The 20,066-nt window shown below is 45.3% G+C and overlaps 1 protein-coding gene across 1 annotated transcript in view; it reads right to left on the minus strand.

Moving 5' to 3' along the window:
* The window catches only part of NRK (Nik related kinase), a 123,552-nt gene that overhangs the window by 27,026 nt on the left and 76,460 nt on the right, over positions 1-20,066 (minus strand). Inside the window, 5 exon segments of the mRNA XM_015408386.1 lie at positions 292-422; positions 1,352-1,416; positions 6,417-6,532; positions 8,332-8,399; positions 9,795-9,920. Coding sequence (XP_015263872.1) covers positions 292-422; positions 1,352-1,416; positions 6,417-6,532; positions 8,332-8,399; positions 9,795-9,920 — 506 coding nt within the window.

Consider the following 20,066-nt stretch of genomic DNA (forward strand, 5'->3'; position numbering starts at 1 on the left):
CTTCCCAGTACAACACTGCGCTTCTTTTTTGAAAGTATTGGAAGTTGAAAACTAACAGCACAGGAAGCCAGCAAGAGTCAGCAAGGCATCCTGCATCTGACATGATGCAAGAGCATCTTAAATCTCTCTTGGCAGGACATTTTGCTCAAGCACAGACGCTCTCATACATCATCAGGAAAAATACAAGCCTGTCAATTTCCTTGAGCAAAACTGAACTCATTTCCAGATACTAGGTTTTTCAACTCGTCTGCAGATATATTTTTCGAAGGGAAAGGGATGGGGGAAGCCAACCTGATGTGACTACGGTCACAGCTGTCATCCTCTTCATCACTACTGCACACTTCGTCGCTGGAGGATGAATATTCTGCTGATTTCAGGAGCAAGTTGGCACCATCTTTTCCCTTGGCCAAGAAGGGTGGGCTCTAAATAAAGAGAGGAGTTGGTTGCTGTTTTGCTGATAAGAATACCAGATTAACTCTAGCATTTTACAGTTGAGCTGCCAAGAAGCCACAACATTCACTGTGAAATTCGGTCTAGATATAAATGAAAATAAGGCATTTGTGCTTTAATGTATTGGAGTCAGGTGCCTCTCTAGCAAGAGTCAGACTAGATGTAGAATAGAGATCAGTAAAGGGATTGCTCGAAATTTTTACAAATTGTAAATAGCAGTTAGCTGGGGAACCTGCTTCAGACTGGAAGCCATGGCCCAGGAGAAATGGTTTTCTCCTACCATGACTTTCCCCTGATCTCAGTCCCTCCCCTGCCATGCCACCTTATAGCTGCTATTTTCCCAATGGGAGGAAGCATACAGGAACCTTGCATGACTTTTTCGCCCCTGTGACAAATGGCAGTGCCAGGGGAAGGGTGATGTGACTGAGGCTGGGGAAATGGAAGGCGGTAACCATCTCTTTCTGCAGCACTATACCCCAATTAAAATTGCCTCCTGCAGCTGCTTTATAAAATAAATAAACAAACAAACAAACATGGGAGACCCATTTACTGACTGAGTCTGACCCAGTCACGCATAAAGTAAGGGGGTGGGGGATTAGATGTTTACAGCACAGCAGCATGCTGGAGATGGGTAGAATCTTCCTTGTACAGACTGCTTATTTCCCTGCAGCGTCTTCCTTCCCTTACTTCCCGTAGCCTCTTCCTTCTGCACCCCCAGCAATGTGATGCCTCACCTCACCCTGACATTACCCAAGCAGCTTCTAATGCACATAAGACGATCTCTACTTCTTGCACAGTAATTTCAGCTATTTGAGCTAATGACAAAAACAAACTCTGCAAGGCCAACAGCAATAAGAAAGTTTTGGAAACTAAAAAATAGCGACAGGAGACAAAAACCTACTGAAATACGGCAGAGATGAGATGTAAGCTCAGGCTTCTTATAGGACTGGTGGTGGACAGACGATCCTGAAGTTCCCAGAAAGAGAATTTTTACAAAAATAAGTTTTTAAAATAAGTCTTAAACAATTAGTCAGAAGGCAACAGTAGGCCTTCTTTGCCAATGCTGTATATGCAACCCCACCAATGTATTCACTGTGTACTCCATGCTTTAGTTCCAGAGTTCCTGTTGAGTATGGCTACAGACTGTAAGCTGATTTGAAATGAACCTAATTAGCACGAATAGAAAACATTAGAATCACTTGTGTGACTGCTTCCCTGCTACTTCAGCCGTCTGACTCAACAACATGGGGACTAGTCAAGTCTGTGACTTGGGCAGGATCAGTCTGTCAGTGATTTTAATCACCTTCCATTTGTGAGAATTTGTGAGAATTTGCTCAAAAAATTGAGCAAACTTCAGAGGACGGCGGAAGACAGGAAGGCCTGGCGGGATCTGTGAACCTAATTAGCACGAATAGAAAACATCAGAATCACTTGTGATACTGCTTCCCTGCTACTTCAGCCGTCTCATTCATCTCAGCTTAACTGTGCGACTGAACAACAAAAAAATTTGTGAGAATTATGATACAAGCTCTCACCCCAGAACTGCATCAAATCTCATTCATCTCAGCTTAAAAAAAAAGGTAAAAACTATATTACGTTAATGCTATCATACTCATATGCAATTCTGGCAGCACACATTCACATTTCAAGTACCGACTGGACCCGCTGCCCTTCTTCCCAGTCTGCATCAAGTTTGTCAAGGGATTCCCACAATGCAACTCATTGATGAGGCAGGCCTCATGATCACAGTTAGTGTGTACACTTAATCCCCCCCATTTTGGAGGGTATAAATATCCCATCTATAAATTGTTTTCAATCCGGTTGCCCAGGGCTCAGTCTGCACTACATTTCTGGTCTCCATGTGGAATTACCTCAGCATTATTGATATCAGTCTGAGTTGGTTAATGAGGCCCGAAGATCATACTCTAACAGCAGGTGCTGTCAAGTGCCTGTCAGTAGGACAGACAGATGGGACCACTTCAGGGGTGAAAGTAAGTTGGTACAGAACGGCTCTAATTACTGGTAAGGAACTGGCCAAAGTTTCCCTTCTTTCTTCTTCAAGATCCCCACACCAGTCCCCAAAGAGTCAGTACTGGAAAGAAATTTAAGGCTCTGTCTACTTGTTAAAAAGTTCTCATGTTTGTTGGGGAAAAGACACAAGGACTTTGTATCACATGCGCAATGGGTCTTTTTTTGTGCCTCCCTGACATAGACTGGCTCTGTTTGCACACACAGCCCCCAGAGAGAAGTGGCTTTAGCCTTCCCCACGCCACACTGTTTTCATGTCCTCAAATTGCCTCCTGGAACTAATATTGGCTCCGTTGTGAAACGTTAAGTTGTAGCTACAAAAGTGGTTTGTATAACAAAGCCATATGTATCTGTGGACATCACTGGATAGCCAACACAGAGATCAAATAGATTACATCACTGGAAGAAGATGGAGAAGCTCTGTTCTCTCTGCTAAAACAAGACCGGGAGCTGACTGTAGTATAGATCATGAATTGTTCATATCAAAAATTAGAACAAAGCTGAAGAAAAACATCAAAACATTCATAGCGCCAAAATACAATTTAAGCAACATTCCTAAAGAGTTTAAAGGCCATCAACTTTTTCGCATTTTCATTTTACTTGCTGGCAAGTTCTTGTTTCTTCCTATGTGTTTTTTTTCTGTACTGTACATGTTCTGCTCCCTCTAGTGGTCAATTTGATATCACACAGATTTATGTCTGGCATAAAAACCTGCAGTTTAAATCTGCAGGGAAATATGCTGGAAATAAAGTTGGACAATGAAGAAAGCTGACAGGAAGAAAGTTGATGGCTTTGAAATGTTGTGTTGGAAGAGAGTTTTATGGATACCATGGACTGACAAAAAGACAAATAAGTGGGTTCTAGATCAAAACAGGGACCGTGGTGGCTCAGAGGTTAAGATGCTAAACTGCAGACCGGAAGGTTGGTAGCTCCGCAGTTTTAGACCTAGTGCCGCGTGACGGAGTGAGCTCCCATCTCTGGCCCCAACTCCGGCCAACCTAGCAGTTCAAAAGCAAGAAACTGCAAGTACATAAATAGGTACCACTTCAGTGGGAAGGTAACAGTGTTCCGTGCGCCTTGGTGTTTAGTCATGCTGGCCACATGACCACGGAAAAAGTCTTCCGACAGCGCTGGCTCTTCGGCTTGGAAACGGAGATGAGCACCACCCCCTAGAGTTGGATTCACCTGGCTTTTGAGCAAGGGAAACCTTTACCTTTACTTAAATCAAAAGCCTGAATTCTCCCTAGAAGCTAAAATGACCAAACTGACCTACTTTTTCCACATTATGAGAAGAAAACACTTGCTGGAAAAGACAATAATGCTAGGAAAAGTTGAAGGGAGGAGGAAAAACAGGAATACCCAACATGAGATGGATTGACTCAACAAAGCAGGCCATGGCTGTTAACGATAGGACAACATAAATTCATATGGTCGCCATAAGATGGAATTGATGGCACTTAAAAACACACATACATAATGGAGCCTACAGTGGTTCCATGGAGCAGATTGAGGACATGAAAATAGCACACTAACATGGGTGGGTGAGTACAGCCACTTCTCCCTCTGGTTGCAAGTAGAAATGAGCTGGTGGGCATCTGGGAGGCACAAAACTCCCATCGCATGTGTAATATAAAGTCCTCGAGTTTTTACCCAACTTTGTAATGTGTATATGGAACCTAAGTTACCTTCACTTTGAACCACTTACAGGCAAAAGTGGTTTTTTTGCATATCTGGGCAACTCCCAGGATGCAGATAAATAAATGTTTTTAAAATGAACTCCTCCCCAACCACCCAGAGAGACTGCACACACTCAGTGCCCCAGCACAGAATGCTGAAGGCAGTTAGATGTGGTAAAGAAGAGGGGGGGAAACGGGAACAGAAGAGGGAGAGGAAATTGGCTTGTTGATGCAATTAAAAGCTCAGAGCATTCTGGAGGAGGAGACTGGGTTGTGGAAAATGCAGCAATCATTTCCCTTTCCCCTCCTCTGCCATCCTTCATAGGCCCCCCACCTAAGTGTCTGTGGTTGCTCATTTAGGTAACCGCTTACCCATGTCTGCCCACATTTACATGGAAGAGATGTCTGACTAGCCATTAGCAACTAATTTGTGCTTCTCAGAAGTCTTGCTTTACACCCTTGGTTGGCAACCCAATCTTAATAGGAGCCATTATTGAAACTTGACAGGCCAGCAACACTGTATCCGTCTACCAACCTACTCCCGAGCAAGCTGAGGAATGGTAACAAAGGCTTGGGATGAGGGCCCTCACTCACCCCCTTAAGGATGCAACCCAGTAGAGCTAGTCACACACTCTCAGCCTATCCTACCTCACAGCGTTGTTGTGAAGAAAGAATGGCGGAGAGGAGAATGAGCAATTGGAAGCCACTTTGGCTGAGTTCAGACTTGGCAGTTTGGCCCAATATAGGCACATTTCAGAAACATTCCCTGAATGAATTAAAGGGGCTATTCACACAGGCACAGCTGTCCGGCATTCCCCAGCTGTACTCAGTCCATCTTGTAATACTTCCATCCCGAGTTTTAAAAATACCTGGTGAAAGTGGTAGCAAACCCTGGAGAGCGCGTTCATCCCTCTTCCTGGAAGTGTGATCGCCGAAAGCTGCAATTGCTGATGCGCATAAGTGCATATGCGCATAAATGCATATCTCCGGATTACCAAAAAGAAAGCCGTGCCTCTGCCAGGGGCGGGCCAACAGTGCAAATGCTCCCTTGTGCCTCCTCCCCAGTATGCTCCCGCATCAGTCGGTGCAGTGTGACCGGGAATACCTGGAACAAGTTGTTCTGGGTCTTTTTTGCCACAACTCCCTTGCGCTTCAAATGGCCAGTCTGAACTCAGCCTTTGGGTTCCCACTGGGGGAGAAAGGCAGGGCATAAATGAAGTAAAGAAACAGACTGACGGCCTTGTGAATCTTTCATATGAACACCACACAAAGCCAAGTCTGGGGGGGGGGCTTTCTCAACCAGCCACCAACTTATGGAGGTTTCCCTCTTCAGATGTAGGCTGGCAACAAGGTGATGGGGGGAAGTGCTGTCAGGCCACAGCCAGTGTTCCCTCTAAGATGTGGAGTCTTGTGAGCAAAAATTCTACTTTGTGAGCTACTGGTGTTAAAGTTGTGAGCGAGCGATTTAACTACTGCATAAACTAGTCTGCTCTGGAGCCATCATAAGAACATAAGAGATGCCAATGTTGGATCAGGCCAAAGGCCCATCCAGTCCAACACTCTGTGTCACACAGTGGCCAGAAATACCAGGTGCCATCAGGAGGTCCACCAGTGGGGCCAGGACATTAGAAGCCCTCCCACTGTTGACCCCCCCCCAAGCACCAAGAAGACAGAGCATCACTTGCCCCAGAGCCCCTATCTATACCTTGTGGCTAATAGCCACTGATGGACCTCTGCTCCATATGCTTATCTAATTCCCTTTTGAAGCCGTCCACGCTTGTAGCCGCCACCACTTCCTGTGGCAGTGAATTCCAAGTGTTAATCACTCTTTGGGTGAAGAAGTACTTCCTTTTATCTGTTCTAACCCGACCGCTCAGCAATTTTCTGAGCTAAGAGAAAAATGTGTGAGCTGGAGGCTAAAAACCTGTGAGCTAGCTCTCACTAACTCAGCTTAGAGGGAACACTGGACAGCTGACTTAAAGATGGCCCCAGAGGGGTTTCAAGGCAAGAGATGCTGAGAGGTGGTCTGCCACTGCCTGCCTCTGCACAGCGACCCAGGTCAGGGTAAACAGGGTACATGACATTAACAACAACAAAAAAATCTCATCTGCAGGAAACAGGTGTGTACGAGAGAGAAAGGGAGCTCATTAGTGAAAACAGTGCTGTGATTTCAAAGCTGGCTTTTTACCCCTCACCCCAGCAATGGAAACCTTGCGCAATTACTGCTTGTGCAGACAGACGGAAGCCTGGCCCAAGGATTACCTGAAGCCAGTCGGTGGTTCTGATGAGACGCTGGCTCTCGTTGCCTGTTGCTGCTGGAGCTGCTGCAGTTGCTGTTTATTTTCACTGCATGTCCCCCCGGGGATGACTGCTGGGTGCTGTCGAGAACAAAGACCAGAAAGAGTGGAGGACACATAAGGCGCTCCCCACTGCACTCCCCATTCCATCCCTGGGTCTCAAAGGCACTTCCAAAAACAGCACAACCAAGGCTCAGCATGCCCCCAGGGAGCTAGTTATTATAATTCCCACAGAGAAGGAAACCTACCATTTGCAGAATAGCTCACTAACATGGCAATAGCCTCTTCAACATTCAACAGCTCTATAAATCCCACTGAAACCGAGTTCAGCTGTGCCAGGATACTTGGGTAGATGGTATTAACACGCAAAGCCCAACAGATTCTCCACCAACTGTGATGTTCCTACTGACCTGCCTTCTTAGAAAGGCCAATGTGGTGCTGCAGTAGAATGTCAAATTATGAACGGGGTGGAATTCGGTTTAAATCCCCACCCTGCCATGAAATGCAGGGCTAACCTACCTCACAGGTTTGTTGTGAAGATAAAATGGGGGAGCCGAGGGGGCCCATATATTGTCCTGAGCTCCTTGGAGAATGGGCAGGATAAAAATGAGATAAGCCAACGAACACAACGATGGGCACAAAGCCTGCAAGCTAAGGACTGAGCTGAGAAAATGGACTTGTTTAACCAGCTGTTCACCCTGAGGTAAGGGCTCCTTAACTTGCCTCAGATGTGGAGATGCAATTACTTGCATGGAGGGTAAATCTGAGGTAGAAACACAAACTAGTGTGAACTAAGATCAGTTATTTGCAGTTAGATTTGTTTGATTTTTGCCATGTTCTGCTTCAGTAAAAGGCAAAAAAATAAAAATAAAATCCTGTGTCTTTTGGCATTTTGTCACACTCTTAAGAGTAAAAGAGAAATATGCCTTTGAATTAGCTTGCTTTATGTCCTTGGATACATCAGAGCACTGGGGAAAGGACAATCTGAATTAACGAAAATAACAGCTTTAGTTGTCAATGACCTTGGTTCTGTTGTCCCTACTAATAGCAATCTTCATTATGATTCCATTTGAATCCTACACTTTTTCATGGAGCTTGGGGCTGTAAGCTTGCCATTTGACCCGTTTAATCCTCACAACAGCACTGCAGGGTATGCTATGGTATCAGCTTCATGGCTGACCAGGGATCTGAGCCGGGATCTCCTTGGTACAAGTCCAGCACTGCTGCACCCTGGCCATGTATAAACACTTCCAGCTTCATAGCTCACCTTTCTCCCCAAAGGAGACTCAAAGGCCCGTTCTGCATCTACTATTCGCTCTGTTGTTTTACCAAACCCACAACGGAACAGAAATGAAGTGAAAGCGGCATGCAGTCTGAACACTGCCATAAAATCTGACAATCAATCAAAGTGAAAGTGGCATGCAATGTAGAGGGGAATTTCTGTTCCAACCTGAGTTTGGTAAAACAGCAGAGCAAATGCTGTATGCAGAATGGGCCAAAGTGGCTTACAGGGTTCTCGTCTTCTCCATTTAACCCTTACAGCAACCCTGTCAGGTAGGTGAGGCTAAGCATGAGTGTCTGGCCCAAGGTCATCCAGCAAGCTTCCATGGTAGAGTGGGGACCTGGAGGTAAAACAGCAGAGCAAATGCTGTATGCTGAATGAGCCAAAGTGGCTTACATGGTTCTTGTCTTCTCCACTTACAGCAACCCTGTCAGGTAGGTTAGGCTAAGCATGAGTGTCTGGCCCAAGGTCATCCAGCAAGCTTCTATGGTAGAGTGGGGACCTGGACTTGGGTCTCAGTCCGTCACTCCAACCACTACACCACCCAGGCTCTCAACATATCAATGTTAATTTAAATAAGAACCTCAGAGGCGCTTACCTTGAAGGATAACTTTGGTGGCCAAAGTGACTTCTGCCATAAAACTTTGAGATTGTTCTTTCTGGAACCTTAAAAGATTTAAGCAGGAAAAGAAATTAGATTCCTATTCACTGCTGTTAAACACACACACACACACACACACACACACACACGGTACACTGTTCTAACTCACAAACCTGTGTAGCCCCCCCAAACTTCAGTTAGGGTCCACATGCAGTATCGCAGTGCAACATACACGTGTACTAGTATTCTAATAACGACTATATTGCAGCAGTGTTGATTTATATAAGCAGCTGGAATGTGATGAAGGGAAGCTGGGCCTTGAATTGGGGCTTCCAGCAGCCAGGCTCTGGTGCCTTACTTCCTGTGCCAGCAGCACTTGGTATAAACTACATGCTTGGCTGACAGAGGTCTGGACCTCAATGGCACAATCTGGGCTGCGGTACCAGCACTTTCTGAACGTTCAGTCAGCTGACCACTGCAGACCCTTCAAAGCTCCAGGCTTGGAATTCCTCCTCATTCCAAGCAGCTTATCTCTGGGGAGAGGGCAATGCTTAGCCCAGCTCCTGCTTCGGACTTGACCCTTGCCTGGCTTGACTACGCCTCTGGCTCTCTGCATACAGCTTGCGGCTTTGGACTTGATCCCTGCCTGGTTTCTCCTGCTGGGAACAGTGGGTTGAGAATTCCTGGTCCCAGAACCCAGCTGCTGGATGTCAAACTGAGGCTTGACATCAGCCAACAGAAGGACTGAGTTCAGAGACTAATTCAACACCCAGAAGAAACAGAATAAATTCTATGGCTCTGAATTACAGCTGCATCACCAGCAAGTATAAAACCTTCAACTCATGGGGATTTATATCTGCTCTGCACACATCCTGCAATTGGGCCACACAGACTCAGAGTTTGGTAACAGACAGAGAGAGTTCAGCATCCTGAAACTTTTTGGCTTTCAGTTCTTTTAATAAATTTTCTAGCCTTAATGACAGCAAAGGCTGGCTGGAAAATATGTGGGTAAAATCTCATAGGGACTTCCAGTGGCCGATGAGTGGGACCTCAGTGCATCATGTTCCTTTACGTGGCCAGCATGCAGATAACAAATTACACAAAATATGCAAACCCATGCACATTTTCTCAGGCTTTATAATTTGCTTGAATTGCAGAATATTTTTGTAAAAACAGACTTTGCATAGACCTGGTTTACTCCCCACCCCCAGCCATCAAGTCACAGATGACTTATGGCAACCCTGTGGGGTTTTCAAGACAAGATATGTAAAGAGGCGGTTTCAAATTGCCTGCCCCTGCATCATGATCCTGGACCTCTTTGGTGGTCTCCCATCCAAATACTAGCCAGCTTCCAAGATCTGACAAGACAGGGCTAGCCTGGCCTATCCAGGTCAGGGCACTCCACCCCTGCCCGGCTGCAATGTCACCGTTACGAATTCATGCAGAGAATGTTCCAGTACCTTTGGAGGTTGCTCTTCAATCTGACATACGTTCCAGAACACATCATCCTGACTAGAGCTGAGAGGTGTTGTGGCCACATCTGACAGTGAGCTGCACATCTCTCGACTGGCCCGCAGGTTTTCATTCTGCAAGTAAATAAAGCATACATGAAAGGCAGTATTGTTAGGGCTGTCACCTACTTAAAGAAATCAATTGATGGAATTTCACTTATAAACTGAACAAATAATCAGAGGGCAAAATTCTAAAGAAACAATAGTCTTAAAGCAGAAGTCAACAACCTTCTCTTCAACAAAAAGCTACTTCTAATGAAAAACTTCCTAAGCTTTCCCACACCCCTGCAGGTTTTGTTCTATCCCAGAAACAGAACAGAGAACACCACAAATGAAGCTATCACTTAATCAGTACAGAGGAAAAACATTTGCAATGCCCCCCCCCCTTTAAAGCGCCTAAAACAGATATTTTCCAGGATGTTGTAGGGGATGCACAAGCTACCCTGAAGCAGCTACCAGTAGCTCACAATCAACCTTTTGGAGAACCCTCTTTATAAAAAATAAAAGTACCTAAATTTGGGTGCTTCACACATATGCCACAGGAACCTACATCACAGAATTAGCATTCCCCCTCCATCCTCACACAAGAGAGAATGCCTCTTCTAAGGAGACACTTGTCACCTGTAGCTTCTATAAGAATTTGCATAAAAATAATTTTAAAAACTTTAAAACAACTGCAGAGGGCATCATTGCAGAGATAGTCTGTGCCCCGAGGAGCTTCCAATCTATATTTGGACAGTGGGGAAGACACAGAGCAAGGGACAAGATAGGAATGGAGGGATGTGAGCAAATGTACTGTGCCTACTTTGGCTTTGTTTCAGCCGGGAAGGGAGCTAAGTAAAGTCAAAGGCTTCATCCAAGAGAAAGGTTTTATTTTATTTACTTCATCTATACCCTGCCTTTCTCTCCACTGGGGCCTCAATGTGGCTTATGTTTTTCCCCCTTGCCTCCATTTTATCCTCACAACAATCCTGTGAAGGAGGTTATGCTGAGAGTGTGGGTGACTGGCCCAAGGTCACCCAACAAGCTTCCACAGCAGAGTGGGAATCTGAACCTGTTCTCCCAGATTCTAGTCCAGCACAATGTTTCACAAAGTGGCTAACCAGTTGCCCTGGGGGGCCAAACAGAACATGAAGGTCTAAGCCCTCCATTGCTGCTGTCTTTCCCCATAGGTATTCTGAGGTTTGCTGCCTCTATATATGGAGGTTCCTGTCAGTCACCATGACTAGTAGCCATTGATGGACCTCCCTCACATGAAGCTAACCTCCTTTTGAAGCTATCTATGCTTATGACCATCTCCACTACCACTGACAGTGAATCCTACAGTGTAACTGCTTGTTAAGAAGCATTTCCTTTTGTCTGTTTAGAACCTATTTCACAATAACTCCATTGGGTGCCCCTGAATTCTACTGCTATGGGAGAGGGAGGAAAAAGCACCTCTGTCCACTTTCTCCACCCCATGCAAATTTTATACACTTCAGTCATGTCTCCCCTGAGCCATCTTTTTTCTAGACACTAACTGCATTGGCTCTCTTTTGAGCAGAGATTTAAAGGGAACAAGGAAAAGTGGCACCAAAATGCCAGTGGAAGTTCCATTCCTGGTGCCATCATGTTTTCTGTACATACGACTTACCTGTCCTCACCATATTTTTGTACTGGCAGTGGCTAATACAGGAACGGCCAACCCTTCATCATTAAGGCTTCTATAATTTGAACAGTCTTATAAATCAGGCACATAAGATGTGTCTCTTGAAATTTCCTTATCTGTGCTACTATAAAAGGTAAAGGTGAATCTTTTGGCAAAGTATTTGGCCTGTGGAATGGCAGACCAAAGCTATAGGATTTATTTACTTATTTAATATATCACCTTTGGCAAAAATTTGTCTGAGGTGGTTCCCAGATAGGTAAAGGTTCCCTTGCTCGAAAGTCAGTCGAATCCGACTCTAGGGTTGCGGTGTTCATCTCCGTTTCAAAGCTGAATAGCCAGCGCTGTCCGATACCATCATACAATTACAGCGATGAGGTTTCTGCTGTCGGGACTGACAGTCTAGACTAGGGTTGCCAAATCCAATTTTCCTACCGGCGAGGAAGCCTTGCCGGGCTCCGGGAGCCGTTCTCTGACATCTGCGCACGCGCACCAGCAGCACATCACCAGAAGTGATGCGCAACGTCGATCACGTTGAAGGTGTGGCCCCGATCGTCGGAGGGAGAACCATAGAGTGGTTGTGTCACCTCCGGTGACGCAGCCATGCTGCGCTTTGGGGGGTGGAGTTCCCCCCGGGGCCCAATTCCACGGCGGCGGAAATCGGGCCTCCGAAGTGGGGGGTTACCCGCCCCCTGCCCCCACTTGGCAGCCCTAGTCTAGACTAGGTAAAGCAAGGACACAGCAGCTTGGTCTTCCTGTGACTGCAGAAGGCCCTACTGGTTTCCTTGTGTAACCCGAAAACTGCTAAATTAACGGATAATGATTTGGTCAGCACTTTCAGTGTTCAGAGTGTTTCACATAAATTAACACTGTGATCCTTTTGACTACTTTGTAAAGCAGGCCAGAATTATCATTACTGTCCCTATATCACAGAGCTGAGAATAAGCAGCTTGTCTTCCAAATGAGTTTGCAGCCAAGTGGACATTTGAAGCAGTAGCTTCCCAAACCAGAGCTTATTCTTTCCATCACTAGGCCACATTCGTTCCTTGGGGCAGATTAGAAGCTACAGTATCATCATCAGGTCAGCTAATGAGGTTGCAAGAGAATGAAAACTGGCACTCTGCCTTTGGCCAAGCCAGCACAATGGCCCATGGAATAAGTCTGAGCTTGGCTGTCAGAATTCCTGGTTCAAGGACCTTGGCATTTGACTTTTTTTGGAATCTCTAGACTCAAAAATAATGGGAGGAATGCATCTGTTTTGCATTAAGAGTAATACCTGGGTAGCCCATGATAGCCTGATCTTGTCAAATCTCAGAAGCTAAACAGGGTCGACCTTGATTTGTATTTGGATGGGAGACCGCCAAGGAAGTCCGGGGTCCCTAATACGAAGAAGCAGGCAATGACAAGCCACCTCTGAATGCTTCTTGCCTTGAAAACCCCATGGGGGCACGATAAGTTGGCTGTAACTTGATGGCAAAAAAGAAAAGTACTCCAAAATTTCTGTCACATCGTTTACTGAGAAGTCTTTTAAAAACACACAGCTTCAAGCAGGACCTTTTAAAATAGTCTTCATACTAGGCTTCTGGCTAAACGAAAACAGCAACCTTTGAAATCCACAAATTAATAAAGGTGACTGAGCAATGTAACAAAGCTCCAAAATAGAAGACGTTAAAAATATCTGCTGAAAAATGTTAGTCAACATTCCTGAATAAACAAACAAGAGTGGATCCATTAGGTTCCCTGATGGCTTGTGGCTAAAACAGTCCTTCCCTGAAAGTGGTCCTTTAAATTCCCTGGTCCCAAACTTTCCCTGTTGACCAGGCAGATGTAGAAGATCAGGCTGTTAAGATTCATGCCTGATTTAGCCAATCAACAGGCTAGTATTAACATCAGCCTGAGCCAATCAAGAGGCTTCATATTGCCTGCCAACTGCAGGGACTATTGTTGCATTCTCTTACATGCCTGAAGGGGGATCCAATGCTTGAGCAAACACCATTTCATGGTAGCTCACTTGGCTAGGCCCCAGCCGAAATGCCAAGGGTTCTGGTTCATAGCTCAGGCATGTATGGAAAAACTTTCATACAGCAGTACAGTATGAAAAACTAGAAGTAGTCCAAGAAAGAAGTGTGTGGTCCAATCATGTTGAATGTTAAAGCCACAAATCTTCATTGCTCCAGCAGTGCCCTTGCCAGGGCTGGTGTGAATCTGATTTGTTCAGCTTATGTGGATCCTATGTCCCCGACATGGTCCTGTCAGAAACAGGAAAGGAATGCCTGCAGCTATACCATCTTGTTCTGCTATTCTGTCAGATCTCACATGCTGAGAAGGAATGGAGCTCTCAAAAGGGGTATTCTTTATTCATTAGCAGACATTTCTCTCCTCTGAGTCAGAACTGGTTTAGGGTCACAACTTGCAGATAACTGCTGTGCTTCAAGCTCTCTCTTTCAAATGCAAAAAATAAAATAAAATAGACCACTTTATCCCTGGTAACTCTTAAGGACAACCTTAGCAGATTTTGCAGGAATAAATGGTTTTAAGATGTACAACGACACTTCAAAAAGCCTTTTTGAGATTTTTTTTTTAAAGCCACAGAAGTAATTCTGCTAGGACCACAGTCTTAAGTGTACTCAAGGCATTTCAAACGCATTCTACAGGGTCTGTCTCTTTCCTGCCCCAATAACCTTGAAAAAAGACCTAACTAAGGTCCCTGCCACACGGGGGGGGGGGGGGGGGGGGAGGAGAGCACAAAAGAAACACGTGGCGGCGGGATCACATTGATCCCCTGAGCCGTGGCACATTCCCTCCCTGGCACGATCAGATGCCAGGGAAAGCGACAGTGGGGAACGGGAGACTGCCGAACTGTGCTTGTCTGAGCATGCGCAGTTCAGCCAGGAGCTGGGGATGTGCCGGCAGAAGGACGCGCCGGCGATCCCACGGCCAGCCATGATGCGGCCGTGCTGGAAGAACCACCTCGGAAGGTGGTGTATTTTTGCTGCGCCTTTTCGGGGGTTGGGACGGATCGGGGATGGGTGCGCACCGCTTCCCAGATGTTGCGGTGAGATCGCACCCGTTTGCTGCGCCCCCAATCCGTCCCTCTCCCGGGCCAAACCTTTACGTGTGACCGGGGCCTAAACTGATTTTTTAATGGGGGGAGCTATTTACTCTAAGGCAGCAGTCCTATGCATACTTAATCAACAGGAAGTCCCCTTGAATTCAAAGATCATTCATGAAAGTATGAATCCTTGAAGAAACTTCTTAACCACTACTGAAAGAAACAGCGAACCCCATTCTCCCTACACTTATTATAGTCTTAAGGTGGAAAAATCTATTTCTATATGCTTCTGTTTTTGTCTTTTCCATCCAGTAAAGTGCTCAGCTCCTTTATCTCAGTTCTTGGTGAATATTTTAGCTCTATGCTCTTACAGGAAATCACTTTTTCAGCAGGTACAGCATCTAATAATATGGTACTTAAAGTATCTTTCCCTCTTTTTGTCAAATATGATTGCAACTAATTATAGTGTTTATTTACCAGACTGGTTTGTAGTGTCAAGCTGTTTTCAAAAGCAGCTAGGCTTGGTATCAGAAGATAGGTTTTATCAAGCCTGTTATCAAGATGCCACCTGCCTATCATTTTTACAGCCCCTGAGTCAGCAAAACACTTAAACGTATTCTGAACCATTTCAATGGAATACCTGAGATCAGCAGAACTAGATAATGTGTTTGAAAGTCAACACTTCCAAAAGCCTACCTTGGAGAGCTGGACAAACAAGTCCAGCTGCATCCAAGAACGACCCAGAAAGCATAAGCAAGTGGTTTTTCTCTAGTAACAAAATTCATCCCAGATCAACTTATAATTGGGGGAGAACTGAAAGTGGTATTGTGAGATTCAGACTAGCTGGGTCAAAATGCTTGGCGTTTCCTCCACTGTCCAGTGATAAGGGAGCTGAAGTCTAGCCACCAATATGGCAAGCACTTGCAAGGGGAGGAGGAAAACTCAGTGTGATGGCAGGAGAGGATGGAGGACACACAGTGCTGTTGTTTTCAGCAGCAGCCACACATTATCCATAAAGTTCAGCTTCTCTCTGAGTAAAGAAATGGACTTGGGTGTAACTACAAGGACACTCTCTCCCTCCTGGTGGTATAGATTACAGCAAATCACATGCAGTCTCCCCCCCCCAGGCTGAACTAGACACCTGTCAGAACAGGCCAACCCAAAGGTGTGACAATTCTTCCAGCTAAAATCACAGCCATCCTCCTTCTGAAGTAAGACATGACACTACGAACAAAAGGTGGCAGTCAGAGATGGCAAATGGTATTTCTAAGGAAGACAGACGGGAAAATCATCCAGAAGCTCCTAAATATACAAGACAGCATAACGGCTAAGCCATCAAGAAATCCATGGTTTGACTCATCTATACCACCCTCTTCCAGCTTGGTGTGAGGGCCAGCTGGGTGTAGTGGTTAAGAGTGGCGGACTGGAGAGAACCAGGTTTGATTCCCCCACTCTTCCACATGAAACCAGCTGGGTGACCTTGGGTCAGTCACAGTTACAGCCCCACCTACTTCATAGGGTGTCTGTTGGGGGGAGAGGAAGGAAAGGTGATTGTAAGCCGCTCTGAGACTCCTTTGGGTAGTGAAGGGTGGGGTATAAAACCAACTCCTCCTCCTCTTCCAAGGATTCCCTCTCCCCCTCCATTTTATCATTCTAACAAATCTGTGAAGTGGGTTAGATTGAGAGACAGTGACTGTCCCAAGGACATCCAATGAATTACAAGGCTGAGCAAAGATCAGAAGCCAGAGCAGTATGGTAAAAGTCCAGCATTCCAGACACTTATACTACACTGGCTCTCTATGAACTTTTTAGGTAGGCCTTAAGAAAACCACACTCTCATGCTCAGGGCCAGGGCCAGGGCCAGGGCTTTTCTTTTCTTTTTTGGAAAACGATGTGACAGAACTCTCAAGAGGGACATGAAGTTTACAGTCTGCATACTGAAAACTCATGAACTTTTAAACATTTTTAAAAGAGTTTTGTTGAAGAGGTTCCAGAACTCCATTCCAGTGCGTTCCCCCAGAAATAAAGCCGTGCTCAAGGCCCAACCCCCAATTCTGGAGACAATAAAACAGATCCATTTTACAGGGTAGTTGTAATGATTACAACCTTGTTGCCATGCAGCTACTTCAGATTGCATTACTAAAGACTCTTAAATATGACTGCCTTGCTGAACTGTGAAAAGAGTGTGCCAGGGCAATGGACAATGCTGTAGCCCCAAAACATTGCCCTTATACTGGACTAAAAGTATGTACTTTGGCCAAGGGGAGCCTTGTGCCTAAGCAGCATGCCAAGCCAGATGTGGACTCCTGGACTACAAGAAGCCTCCTGCTCCTGCACCACCGCAGCCATGCCAGCAATGGAATGCAGACCAGCAGCCCTGACCTCCATATATGCGGAAACAGCAGCAGATCATAGAGGGAAGCCACGCTCTGCAAAAAGGACAAGATGTTCCTGCACAGACGCCATGAAGAACCCCCTTCTCAATCACACAGGCATTCCCCCCCCCTCACGTATTAACATCACCAGAGGAAGCACACATTCCTCTCCAGACTAAAACAAAAGGATATGCCTGATTATGACAATAGCGAGCCATCAAGCCTTCCAGTCACCCATCAAGATAACACAGCTGTCAAGCATCTGGTTGTTAACCCAAAGGTCCAGTCCTGCAACCTGGTTCTCTTCCTTCTTTCCTTTGTCCACCCCCTTCTCCTAAGAGGTGTCACTCCTAGCCAAGCCATTACGTGCAATTTCCCAGCCATTAATCCCTTTTCTGCACCATTCATAGTTTAAGTTTTCTTAATATCTCCTGAGGACCAGGTAACCAAAGCAGCCCTGCCTCAGGTCACATTTTGGGGTATAAAAGAAGAGCTTTATGCCATTTCTCTCTCTCACTCACTTTGCCTCTCCTAACCCCAACCTATCTTGCTGGTTCCATTCTTAGCGCTGGTTGAAATCTCCCACGTGTGTTGCTAGTCAACTCATGACCCCTACCCTTATTTTGTCCCTTTTTTGCTGCAGAATCAACTCATCTCACTGGACAGGTACAGTATCACCCCACCAAAGATACTCCCTGCTAAATGCAAACATCTCTGTACGTTTCTATCTGAATTCTTAGCTCTGTATTGTATGTGTGCATGCTTGATTTTATATTTGTATGTGTGAGAATCCTTTAGTAAAGAAATCAATGCTTTAGTAATCTAGCCTCAGTGTCTATCCCTGGGGACTGGGAACTCAAACTCTGGTATAGATGGGTTATGGCCCTATAATTAATGCCTATTGCATTTAATAATTATAATTCCCCACATTTATTAATTAAATAAGGCAATTTGGCTAACAACATAATGTATGTAAGGCAATCTGAACACTTCAAGATACACTCAATGCCAAGTATGATTATTTTTAGACCTTCTCCCAGGCATCTTTTGTCAAAAGATCTAAAATATCAGGGCTGAGAAAAACCACAGTGAAGATCTGCGGAACCTCCAGAGTCCCATCCAAACCCTCAGGAATCCTAGCTTGAGAAGTGCTGTACTATGGGTATGATTAGTAACTAAAGAAATTATGTCTGTCAGCTGAGGATGCATGAGAGGAAACACAACCCTCCCATGTTGGTTTTTCAGTGCAGAGAAATAGCTCACACCTTTTCTGCTGGGAAATCATGGTTCGTGTGTACAATTTGGCCCCATTTCCCACCACAGCAAGGTGTTGTATGTGACGCTGGTATAGGATGCTTCAGAACGATCTCCCCTTCGGTGTAGAAAACATAAAGCAGCTCTCACTGAATTCACTGTGCCTGTTTCATAAGGTCCTAAGCATCAACACCTGCTCTTTCAAGTGGGTGCTTTATTCCTACGTGTAATGGCAAGCCATGTTAATTCAGTGGACATGGTTAAAACTACTTCTTGCTCCTTTCAGTCAGTTTTAACATGGTTTTGGCCCACAGTAGGTCTTGAACCAGTGATGTGAAGAATGTCAGGTAGGGATTCAACCACTCAGGTTGATGTGAAGAATGTCAGGTAGGGATTCAGCCACTCAGCTCCAGTGTTCCCTCTAAGCTGAGTTAATGTGAGCTAGATCACAGTTTTTTTAGCCTCCGGCTCACACATTTTTGTCTTAGCTCAGGAACGATGGCTCCAGAGCAAATTATTTAAGCAGTAGCCAAATCACTCGCTCACAACTTTAATGCCAGTAGCTCACAAAGTAGAATTTTTGCTCACAGGACTCCACAGCTTAGAGGGAACATTGCCCAGCTCTGACGAAGAAAGGAACTGCAAGGAGACTGACCTCCCCAAGCAAGAGTATATCAGGTGATGCTTCTTGTCCTTTAGAAAGGCTTCCAGTGACTTAGGAAAGGGAATTTAGCTCTGATCAGCTGAACAAAACAAAGAGGCAGCCAAAGTATGTACGGATCATGACCAATGTCTGTGCCATCGACCTCCATTGATCTAGATTTTCTATACAGGCCTACACACAGAGAGCATAAGCTCTACAAACTCAGTGTGTGAACAAATCAATGTGTGGATTTTGGTGCTGGAGGGTGCAATCCTGGCCCCTCCCTCCATACATTAACAGTTCCATTTTGGTTGACCGAGCAGGGCTTGTATATTCTTTGCTTCACAAAATATCAGGTGCATTTAGAGTGTCATGTGAATTATACACAGTAAAAATATTTCCAACGGAAATAAAAACTGCCTGTAGAAGATCCAAGATTTCCTGTGAAACATGCAAGAATAATATCTTAGAATCAATCCAGTCAGGCATTAATGTCGCCACAAATAACAGTCATCTAAGCTGGCCCTGCAAGGTCTGTGAAGCATTCAGCTTCTCATCCCCCAGGAAATGGCAGGATCAACAAATGCCTGACTGTCGCAGGCCAGGTCGACCCTTCCCACCTCTGTTCTGTTTGTGTCCTTGGCTGCAACTGGGCAGAGAAGCTTCAAATTGAAGCTGGCTGAAATTACAGGAGGGCACACATTATCTTTGGAAAGAAGTCTCTTGACATAAAGAGCAGAGGATGAAAAAGGATGGATTGCACTATTCAAAATATTTAAAAACTTAAAAATATATTTGGAGCTGGGAACATAATTTTGCACCAAACCAATTAAAAAAAAAATCCAGTACATTTGGGAACATAATTTTGCACCAAACCAATTTTTTTAAAAAATCCAGTACATTTTGGTTCCTCTGCCACCTAATCTGCTGGTTTTGGGTTGAAAGAAAAAATAGAGAGCAAAGTGATCAATCTTCAAGTGTATGGGATATTTTAAGAACATTCTATTGACAGGGAAACTGTTCTTACCCTGACTTGTCCGCCGAGGAACTCTTGTGAATGAGAGCCCCAGGCCCCAACCAATAGTTTCCCATCATTGTGTGCTGCAGGGAAGACCAACAGTGGCCCCTGCCACACGGCAGGGGAAAAGCCCTTTAAAGCGCGGCTTTTAAAAGCCGCGCCAACGTTGATACGGCTCGGCGGGATCCCACGGATCCCCCGGCCGAGCCGCCTTTTCTCCCTGGCGCGATCAAA

The sequence above is a fragment of the Gekko japonicus genome, unplaced genomic scaffold, assembly GCF_001447785.1.
Source record: "Gekko japonicus isolate JY-2015 unplaced genomic scaffold, Gekko_japonicus_V1.1 scaffold643, whole genome shotgun sequence".
Taxonomy (NCBI): Eukaryota; Metazoa; Chordata; class Lepidosauria; order Squamata; family Gekkonidae; genus Gekko; species Gekko japonicus.